General features: G+C 35.9%; 1 protein-coding gene and 1 pseudogene across 1 annotated transcript; one reads left to right on the top strand and one right to left on the bottom strand.

Moving 5' to 3' along the window:
• Positions 1 to 1,535: 1,535 nt before the first annotated feature.
• LOC122748301 (vomeronasal type-1 receptor 3-like) lies at positions 1,536 to 2,552 on the top strand. Its single transcript, XM_043993963.1, has one exon. It carries the CDS (start codon positions 1,536 to 1,538, stop codon positions 2,550 to 2,552), a length of 1,017 nt encoding a protein of 338 aa, XP_043849898.1.
• A 3,989-nt stretch (positions 2,553 to 6,541) lies between these two features.
• Positions 6,542 to 7,623, bottom strand: LOC122750526 (annotated as a pseudogene).
• Positions 7,624 to 11,636: the final 4,013 nt, after the last annotated feature.

Raw genomic sequence — 11,636 nt, forward strand, 5'->3', positions numbered from 1 at the left:
TTATTTTTTGCAGGGCAATGAGGGTTAAGTGGCTTGCCCCAAGGTCACACAGCTAGTAAGTGTCAAGTGTCTGAGGTCAGATTTGAACTCAAGTCCTCCTGAATCCAGAGCTGGTGCTTTATCCAGTTTACCACCTAGCTGCCCCCTCTCCATTGTTTTTTTTGTTTTGTTTTGTTTTTGTTTTTGTTTTTGTTTTAGTGAGGCAATTGGGGTTAAGTGACTTGCCCAGGGTCACACAACTAGTAAGTGTTAAGTGTCTGAGGCCGGATTTGAACTCAGGTACTCCTGACTCCAGGGCCGGTGCTCTATCCACTGCGCCACCTAGCTGCCCCTTCTCCATTGTTTTTAAAGGAATTCTGATATGATTTTATTTATTTTATCAAGTAGCCTAATAATTTTTGAATGCTATTCTTTAAATCTACAAATTAATCTAAGAACCTCATTCATCCAGATGAACTCTATGACCAGCCTGCTTAAGCCATCTACTTCTTTTCATCTTAATATTGGTGTTGTTAATCTCTAAAACTATCAAAATTTATTTAAATTGTCAAAGTTCATGGAACTATTTAAAGGATAATTTTCATTTTAACTTTGTTCTCTCTCCTCTTTTTCCTTTCTAAATCTGGTTATTTGTGTTTCCTTTTGTTAAATAAAACTATTTTGGATAATTACCTCTCATTTCATATCATTCTTTTCTTAATCAGCTCTTGCTTTTATTTGAATCCTTTTATTATCTTTGCTTAATTTCTGTATTTTGGTTGTTTACCCCATTTTCTGTGGGTACATATTTCTTTTTGTTTAATATTTAACAGCATTTCCATCCTTAAATTTCTTATTATTTTCATAGGTTTTCAGTGTGATAAATTTTAGTCAATTTTCCATGATAAAAACACTCTAACAATGTTTACATATTATTTGGGTGTTATATATTATCATATATTGGATTTAATCTGATATTCTTATAATTCATGATTTACTAAGGCATTTGTATCATACATTTTAAAAGTCACTATGCAGTTTTGTTACCCTTAAAATTATTATTTATTGTTGCAATATCATCTTAAGTATAATATATGATTCCTACATTTTAAACTATATCTACATACTTTTGTTCCTGCACATGAATAATGCATATTTTCTTCCGTGTTTACTTAAATAATTCATTTTAGATACATTAAGCTTTCTTCATATAGGTATTAGATATAGCTCTTTATTATGAGCTTTTTGTTAATACAGCTATTCAGATCTCTCATTTTTTTTTCATTTTTATTGAATTTTAGCCTATTTCAATAGTAGCTTGTATTTACTGTCTCTGTATTCTTGACTTCTGGATTAAAATTGAGCATTCATTTCCCAGCCTCATTGGTCACTGTAATTGACTAAAATATGTCTCTCGATGGCCTGGTGAAATTGTGGTGCTTCATCTCTATGACTTTCTAATATGTAGGTATCTGTCCTCTGCTTACTACCAAAGGAAAGTTCAGGATATATGCATGAGGTTAAGCATCACAATTCTTACTCATTCTCAACAGGACATGGTCTCCAGGAATGTTGGAAAGTTTTCCCTTTTTTTCTATATCCTTTTGTTTCTGATTTTGAGAATAACTCTGCTTCAGTCAGTGAGAGAATTATTTTTTCTGGACTTAGTTCTAGGTATTGTCTTCTTCATGCAGACAGGAACTGGTGTACTGGGAAACTTCTTCCTTCTTGGCCATTTTACCTTTTCTCTCCTAACTGGCAATAGGCTGAGGCCCATAGACTCTATTTTTTTCCACTTGGCCTTGGCCAACTCCATAGTGCTTATTTCCAAAGGAGTCCCTCAGACAATGGTTTGCTTGGGGATGAAAATGTCTCTGGATCACATTGGATGTAAACTTATTATTTTCCTCCACCGAGTGGCCCGAAGTCTTTCTGTCAGCATCACCTGCCTTCTGAGTGCCTTTCAGATTATTACCATCAGTCCCTTTACTTTTTCTATAAAGCTAAAACTGAAAATCCACGCTTCAAAGTGCATTTCCCTATTTTGTCTTTTCTGCTGGATTTTACAGTTACTGATACATAGCTTTATGATCATGAATATGCAGAACTTTGTGGAAAGCAGTAACAACACACAGATGTGGAATATAGGATTCTGTTCAGGTTTTTCCTCAGCCTCATTGAAAGTTTCATTATTTGTAATTATGTACTCCATTTCTGATTTCTTGTATGTGGGATTTATGGTCACAGCCAGCAGCTACCTGATGCTTCTTCTGCAAAGACACCATCAACAAGTCCAGCATATTCACAGCTCCAGCCAATTGTCGAGAAAGTCACCTGAGATTCAAGCCACCTACACCATCTTGGTGTTGGTGAGCACCTATGTCTCCTTCTACTCGGTCAATTGCATTTTTTCACTTTATCTCTTTCAGTTTGTTAAATATGACCAGTGGTTGATTCCCACATCAGCTCTCTTGGCTGCATGCTATCCAGCCACCAGCCCATTCGTGCTTATCAGCTCTGATTCCCAAATTCTTAATTTCTTTTACTCACTGTGGAGAAAGAAAAGACCCTAAGATTATCTTTTCCCTGGGTATTTCCCTAGCCAACATTTTATTTCCACTCTTTTAAGCAAGTATATTTAAGAAGCTGATGAATGCAGGTCAGCACCCAAGAAGATCAAGGAATTGTCAGGTTTAGAATACATAAGGGACATTAAAGATAATGTTAATCTTCATCATCTTCATATCTAGCATTTCAGAGATAGCTTCACAATTTGAAAAATACTTTACATTTAGTCTATTCTGATATTCTTTTACTGTGAATCCCCTTTCCTTAGTTCCTTAAGACCATTTCAAACTCTCATTTCTGAAACATTTGTTACATACTTTCATTCTACTTTAGAAATTGTATTTTTCATGGAATTCAATGGGATGGTGAGAAATAAATAGTTTATATTGACAATGGAGGGACAGTGGAGGAATGTCTATCAGTTGCTCTTAGATATCAAATCAAGGAGGTTTAGATTTTAACAAGAATAGATAAGCAATATTTGAAGAAGGAGAAGCAGAAGGTTTTGTGAATCTTGCACCTCTTCAACACCGATATAAGTGGTGCATTGTCACAAGTGAAATTTAAGAAAAGGGTGAACTGGGGCAATCCTATGAGCAAGGTTACATTTATTAACAGGGGGATGCTACCTATCAACAAATGGGTCAGTGGTTTGCCTCCATTTATGCCAAAGACCCAGAGCAAAAGGATAGTTTCCCTTTTATGTGTTTTGGGGAAGTAAAGAACAAAGATCAGAGCAGGATAGGTGAGATTTTATGGTTGAGAGCAACATAATTGGTAACAGAGCTGATTCTTAGGGAACGACATGATTCCTTGGAAGTTTGGTAATAGAGGTTAGTAAAAATCCCTCCTCCCCTCCTGAGTATGTAGTTATAAGATAAACTAGACATCCTTGAACATAGATTGGTTTGATAAAGATTTTTGGCCTAACTTACTTCTGTTCACCGCATCTCCCAACGTCAACTAAGTTCCTTGAGGCAAGAATAGATCTGCAAATATCAGGAGCGGTGGATTTCTAAAAATTAACCCATTATAGGACATTTGAATTATAAACTAAGGTCAGAAAGAAAGCACCGAGTCTTAAGCTGTTAAAGGACAAAAGCGGTTATAAGACAAAATCACTTACTTGTAAATAGGATCAATAAGAAAAGCTATTGATCATTTCCCCCCTTTGATCAATGAGAGCTCTCATAGATCAAATTTCTCTAGGATAATCCTATACTATTTTTACATAAAATTGTTCAAATTTAAGGTCTTCTGTAACACAAATTTTCCAATGGAAGCTCAAAAACAGGCTTTCACACAGTAACAAATGCAAAGTTGAAAAAGAATAATCAGGTTGACTAAGAATAGCACTAGCCATAGTAAAAGTATTTAAAACCATAGACTAAATTTAGAAGGGGGATTTTCATGTCTTAAGGCACCTGAAAAAACGATTTGGGGGGGGGGGAGGGCAATGAGGGTTAAGTGACTTGCCCAGGGTCACACAGCTAGTAAGTGCCAAGTGACTGAGGCCGGATTTGAACTCAGGTCCTCCTGAATCCAGGGTTGATGCTTTATCCACTGTGCCATTTAGCTGTCCCCCCCCCCCCGCCCCGAAAAAAACTAGACAAATAAAGATACTTCTGAATTAAAAGGGCACAATAATACAATAATCATCCATGACATTTACAACATCAAGTCTTCTCGTATCCCAGTAACCCACTCCCAATGGCCAATAAATCCATACATTTCATCCTGGATCCCAGATATCCCTCACAACCAACTGGTCTTCTGGTAGCAATTCTCTTCTGAAATAAGTCTCATCAAGGTAGCTCTGAATGGGAATTGTTTTCAATAGAGTTGTTTCTCTGGCCCTTTATATCTTTTATATTCTTAGAAGTTCTCGCTAAAGTTCTTGCTCTTTATAGAAACACATCTCGATGACATCCATGACAGACTTTTACAATTTATTTCCCAATAACTAGTTCAAAATCAACTCAAATCGTATTGTTGATACTATCAACATTAGAGCTATAACAAGATCACAAAATTAGAAACCCATAATTCACTAGAAACTTCAGAGCATTTAAGTTCTTAAATATCCCTTGCTGTTTCTGTCTTTATCTAAATTCTGTACTTGATCAAAATCATTTCTAACAATAAGAAAAGGGAAGAATCTCAAAAAAAAAAAATCTGTGAGAATCTGACTTGTCAAATAAGTCCTTCAGGTTCAAGAATTAATATTTTAAAAAGGAGACCTAATCCTGTCTTTCTAAATTATCATTGACTCCATTATTGTTAACTTTCTGTGATGTGTTAGCAAATTGTTACATTGATATATTGAAGAAATTTAAATATAAACTGAAAAATCAAAAGCTAAATAAATACCACAGAATGCAGAACTCTGAAAACTTTTAAAACTATATATAGCAATTTGATTTTGCTATTTTCTGCAAAACTCATTTTACTGCGATTATTTACAATTCCAGAAGTTTCAATTAATCATTTCCCCCCATAAACTCCAATTGATTCTAATACAATCCACTCATTAGGAGTAGAAACGGACAAATATCTAATACTTACATTAAAACATATAACAATACGCTTTTCATAAAAATGACTCCTAATACACAAAATAATTTGTATAAATTTTATAAATTTTATAAATTTTACTCTAATCATAACTTTAAGAAAGTCCTGGCATGGGAGAAACTAACAAACTAAGTAATTAATTTCAAATTGTATAAAATTTATCATTGTATATGAAATGAGTTGTTTTATAGTAATACATATCTGCATTTTAGGATATTCTCTAAAAATAGATGCTAAACCCACCATAAAATAAATAATAAACCTAAGTAAAATTGATTTTTCATTTGAGGGAACATGTTATTCTATAAATTATTATTTTATAAGAAAATTGATTGTACCTAAATTATTTTCTTTAAGACCAAACTGAAGAAGTTTCTGATTTTAATTTGAAATTAGATTTATCTTTTGTTCCACAAACCTTTGCATCATTGCCTTCTTATTCCCATAGCATAGTAAGACATTTCAGGGATCATATCTTATGTATGAATATATGACTATGAACGGGCAGATGAAAATGCCAAATACTTATCTGCATTACTTGTTTAGGGTATGAAAATCAATATAATCTTAGGCTGAAAAGAGCAAGATCTTATGTGCCTGCATTTTAAAGCAATGCAGAATTTCCAAAATATTGTAGTGTCTAGGTACATTATATTATAACTCAACTTTCACTTGTTTTTCTATGAAAACATTTTCTATCAAAGGAATTTTCTATGAAAGGAATAAGCAGGGACATGATTAATTAATTAATATTGGTCTTTCAGGCCTAAGCCCAAGGGCCCCAAATGATTTGGCATAGGTATAAACAGGTATGAATCATAGCCAAGCTCAGAATTAACCAGGTGGGAAGAACTTCCCAAGGTTGCCCTCCCCGCCTTTTTAGAGAGGGGTAAATATCCACCAGCTTCACTTCCATCGAAGTACTTGCATTTTTCTCGAAGTGGTGGAAAGTTGATTGAAGGACATTGAAATTGACAATTATAACAGATTTGAGTCTCACTAGACTTTACCTCCTGTAGCAAGGTACGCTAATAATGCTTAGGGTTGGAGTTAGTTATTATCAACACTCTCATATTCTTGCAATAAATTAAGTAGCAAAGAAAAAAGTTATCAGACAAAGTTTTCCAAAAACAAACACACACGTCTTTATTTAACACTTCTATTATTTCCCTTCCTCAAACAGCTTAAAATTCATCCTGATGTAAAAGATAGTCATGAGAATTTTTTTTCCTTGTTAAATAGTTGTTTATTGAAAAAAAATGGGCTGAGGAGGGGTCACTAGAGTCACCACAGGGAAACAACACCACACAAGTTAGGAGTGATGGGAGAGGTCAGCAAAAAGGTCTGGGATCTCAGCCTCTTCCTGGACTGTGAGGGATGGCCTGGAGTGTTAGGGCATAACCACGTGAAAGGCCTTGACTTAGTAGGTGTGGTTAGAGACAAAGAGCTACATGCTGGCTGCAGCTCCTGACTTTCCATTTGGAGTATGCTTGCCTTAAGCAGCTTGGTTGTTATCCGTGGCCCACTTAATATATTCCTCTTGGGCAGCCTTTACATTTTCCTTCTTTCCACCCCAGGTCTTGAGGGCAGATGCCTGTAGGGCTCGGCCATAAGAAAAGGTCAGGGCCCATGGCTTATGCAGGGGGCAGGTGTTGGTGGCATTGAGGTTGATGGAAGCATCCTCCTCACTCTGACCATCAGACAGGAAGATGTTACCAGTGACTGCAGAAGGCACAGTGTGACAGTTTCCATTGTGATCTCTTAATGTGAATACATCTGAGTGCAGGCACAGCCATGGGTGACCATGTTAGGCTTCAGCAAGGTCCCTTCCAGATAAACATGGTGGTCACTCAGAGCTTTGTAGATAGCAGCCAGCACCTTCTCAGTGACATATTGACAGGACTTCAGATCATCTTCTCCATCAGGGAAGATCTCTGGCTCCACAAGGGGGACAATACCATTCTGCTGGCAAATGCTGGCATATTGGGCCAGCACGTCATCAGCATTCTCCATGATGGCAAGTGGGGAAGGTGTATTATCCCCAATCTTCAGTACACAATGCCACTTGGTAAAGTCAGCCTGGTCCCTCTTGTACTGGGCACAATGCTTACTCAGCCCATGCAGACCTTGGGCAGTAGCCTCACCATTGATCCCTGCCAGGGACACTACAACTTTGTACACCTCGATGCCCCCAATGCCACCCTTTGCCTTTATGACTTTGGGGAGGGGATGACCATCATCGGCTTTCTGGTAGAATGTCTCATGGAACAAGACAACACCTCCAGTACAGGAGTTCACTCGGTTATCTGCTGTCAGAAGTAACTGCCTATAGAAGCAATGATTGTCCTCTGTGTTCTCAGTTCTAATAGACTGCAGCCACTTTGCAACACTGGGGGACTCATCTGCTGCCAAAATTCCCTTGCCTGGAGCAACAATTAGGTAAGCTATGTCAGACAGTTCTTTATTTTGCTCTGGTGTCAGTGCTGGGTATTGGCAAGGCATGTTTTCCTTGGCTGTGCTGGTAGTTTCCCATAGGATACAGACCTTCTTCCTGTAGGAGCCGGACTTCTGCACTTTCCAAATCTGAAAGTTGTCTATTGAACTCCAGTCATGAGAATTTAATAAAGCAATTATATTATGTAAATTCACTTTGATTGCAAATATATGATATTTTAGTGACCCCAATAAAGCAAATATATATATATATATATATATATATGCACACATACATACATACATACATATGTATAATATACGTATATTATAGATATACATAGACTCTAGAGTCTATTAAGACTAAGTTGTCATCAATGTAAAAAAGATTAGAAGGAAAACACAAAATTGGGGGATAACATTTTTAGACAGTTTCTCAGATAAAGTTTTCATATTTCAAATATATTGAGAACTTTGTCAAATTTCTAAGAATATGGCTCATTCTTCAATTGAAAAATGATCAAAGGATATGAACAGGAACTTTTTGGAAGAAAAAATCAAAGCTATTTATAGACATGAAAAATGCTCTAGGTCATTATTGATTGGAGCAATTAAAATTAAATCAACTTTGAGGCACTATACCATGCTTATCAGATTGTCTAAAAGGAAAAAAAAGGGAAAATCAAAAAGCTTAGAGGGGATGTGGAAAACTTGCGACACTGTTGGTGGAACTGTCAACTTATCCAAGTATTTAGAAGAGCAATCTAGATTTATACCCGAAGAGTTCTCAAACTGTTTATACCTTTTGGCCCAGAAATACCTCCATAATTCTGTTTCCCAAGGTGGTCAAGGAAAAGAGGAAAGAATTTATATTTTATAAAATATGAATAATTGCTCTCTTTGTGCTGAGAAAGAACTGAAAATTGTGGAGATGCCTGTCAAGTGGGGAATGGCTGAACAAGTTGTGCTATGTGATTGCTATGGAATACAACTGTCTTAAGAGAAGTGATGAGTTTGTTGATTTTAGAAAAAGGAAAACACACAGAAATACTTGCATGGAATAATGAAGAGTGGAATGAGCACAACCAAGAGAACATTGTGCCCAGTGACAATACTGTTCTGAGAACAACTTTGAATGTCTAAGTTGTTTTAGGTAGAACAAATCCTCAAATGAAGTACAAAGGACCCATGGAAAATGTGATCCACCTCCATAGATACAACTGATAAATAGAATTATATACAGAATGATATTACCTATATGTATATATACATATCTGTTTCTAATGGTGGCTTTCTCTAATGGGGGGTGGAGAGAGAGGGAGAAAAAATAAGTTAACAACAAAGAACAAAATAATTCAGAATGAAGCACAGAAGTGAGCAATTTTTAAAATGAAGTTCAGTATTCTATTGCGTGTTTTACAAAAAAGTAAACTATGAAATATAAATTCATGATTTCATATTAAATCTTTTTTTGTTGTGTAGGATACATGGAAATTGGCTTTGTATTTTTGAATTTAAGCTCAAAATTTTTTCAAAAACTTAAAAAAGACTAAGTTGGTTCAACAAGTAGCTTCAGCAAGCCTATTCTATTATAGTTTCATTACTGTCATAACCACAAATCATCACATGAAGACTTTTGATATTATAAACATATTTTTTTTTCCTTTCCTTTATTCAAGAAGTGTTTGGAATGAGGAAGGGGGATCCTGTTCAAAATAAACCAACACATGCATTCTTTCACAGGTCTGATAAGGATTCACAATCTTGCTGAAGTTGGCACATTTATAAATAAAGAGATTTATGCAAGATCTTTCCTTTCCAATAAGTAAGGATTTATTATTTTCCCCATTTAAAATATCACCAATTAAAAGAGTCATATGTTTTGACATCATGGCAATAGTCTCAAATAACCAAATTTAGAATTTCACTGTATCCAAATCAAAATAGAATAAAAATCTCCAATAATATAAAATTACCATTCCCTCAAAAATATTTCTCGTTCAATGGTCTTCCACAATTTATATAGAAGAATGATGATAATATTCACAACATCCTGAATTGGAAGTGTGAAGCAAAACTGCACTAATTAGATGCTATTGACTTATTCAAATTAACATTATTTAGATAATCATCCACATGGCCATAAATGGCCTTTAAAATCACAGTCTCTATAGTTTACAAAAGGAATTGTAACAAAACAAATCGAAAGTTTAATTAAAGACCCATTTAGTAAAAAGTAAGATAGACATGTGTCATATATTGCTTAAAAGGTCAGAAAAAAAATTGACCACACCTGGATTTATTTCCCAAATGTTATCACACAGAATCTGAAATTATAATTTCAGTTATTTAGTATCATATTTTACAAGGACTGCTTATTTGAAGCATTTCATACTATGGTGTCTACTACTTCCAGATAATTCACTGCCAAAGAGTGAGAAGTGGCAGTATGATAACACGTTTTAATCTACCCCCAAAATCACATTCAAGATCACACTTTACTTTATTTCAAATCTAGCTTCTATAATCTCAGGAAAAGCCCATTGCTGTATGTTTACTCATAGCTCTCTATAATGTTCAAAGTTGTATTTTCTGTTGTTGATGTTTGTCCTTCATTCTTGTTGAGGACGATAACATCAGGGTGATGTCATGACTTACATGGAATTAGATTTAAGTGAGGGAGGGCTGTGCAAAGTCACCAACCTCAGTCTCTCCTCCAGAGTCATCTAGGTCCAGTGGCAAGATATACATCAGGATGACTAGAGATAGCTCTGCATGTTTTTGTTTGTTTGCTTGTTTGTTTGTTTGTTTTTGCGGGGCAATGAGGGGTAAGTGACTTGCCCAGGGTTGCACAGCTAGTAAGTGTCAAGTGTCTGAGGCCGGATTTGAACTCAGGTCCTCCTGAATCCAGGGCTGGTGCTTTATCCACTGTGCCACCTAGCTGCCTTGGCCCTGGATGTTTAAGGCAATTGAGGTTAAGTGACTTGCCCGGGGTCACACAGCTAGAAAGTGTCTGAAGTGAGATTTGAACACAGGTCTTCTTGACTGTAGGGACTGCACCACCTAGCTGCCCCAATGTTCAAAGTAGATTCCAGGGTGAAGAGACAAAAAAAATATGGAAGGGTGAGGAAGTTTTAGGACCTCCCATTTAATGAAATTTCTTTGTCCTAAAGGTAGGTACTCATGTTAGTGATTAATTAATTACATATACAAGCAATAGGGAATATATAGAGGAAAAACCCCTGGGCATATATGTTTGTGGGAGACACCTAATTGTGTGTTATCATTCCTGCCATAACCTATAAAGTTGACTTTTGACTTGGAAGACACTCAATATTTTTTAAAGTATTTTATTATTTTCCAGTTACATATAAGGATAGTTTTCAATATTTGTTTTCACAGGATTTTTAGTTCCAATTTTTTTTTCTCCCACCCTTCTTTCCCTCCCTCCTCCTCAAGACAGAAAGCAGTCTGATATAGGTTGTATATATACAATCACATTAAACATATTTATACATTAGTCATCTTGTGGAAGAAGAATCAGAGCACAAGGGAAAAAACCTCAAAAAAGAAGGAAAAAACAGTCCAAAAGTAGAAACAGTACAGTTTAATCTTCATTCATAATTCACAGTCCTTTTTTCTGGATGTTGAGAACATTTTCTATCATGAATTCTTTGAAACTGTTTTGGATCATTGCACTGCTGAGAAGAGCCAAGTCTATGACTATTGTTCATCACACAATGTTGCTGTTACTGTGTACAATGTTCTCCTGGTTCTGCTCCTCTTAGTCAGCATCAGTTCATGTAAGTCCTTCCAGGTTTCTCTGAACTCCTCCTGATCATTGTTTCTTATAGCACAATAGTATTCCATTACATTCATATACCACAACTTGTTTAGCCATTCCCCTATTGATGGGCATTCCTGTGATGTCCAATTCTTCGCCACCACATAGAGAGCTGCTATAAATATTTTTGTATATGTGAGTCCTTTTCCCTTTTCTATGGTCTCTTTGGGATACAGACCTAGCAGTGGTACCACTGGGTCAAAGGGTATGAACAGTCCCATAGCCCTTTGGACATAGT

Source organism: Dromiciops gliroides, chromosome 3 (assembly GCF_019393635.1).
Source record: "Dromiciops gliroides isolate mDroGli1 chromosome 3, mDroGli1.pri, whole genome shotgun sequence".
NCBI lineage: Eukaryota > Metazoa > Chordata > Mammalia > Microbiotheria > Microbiotheriidae > Dromiciops > Dromiciops gliroides.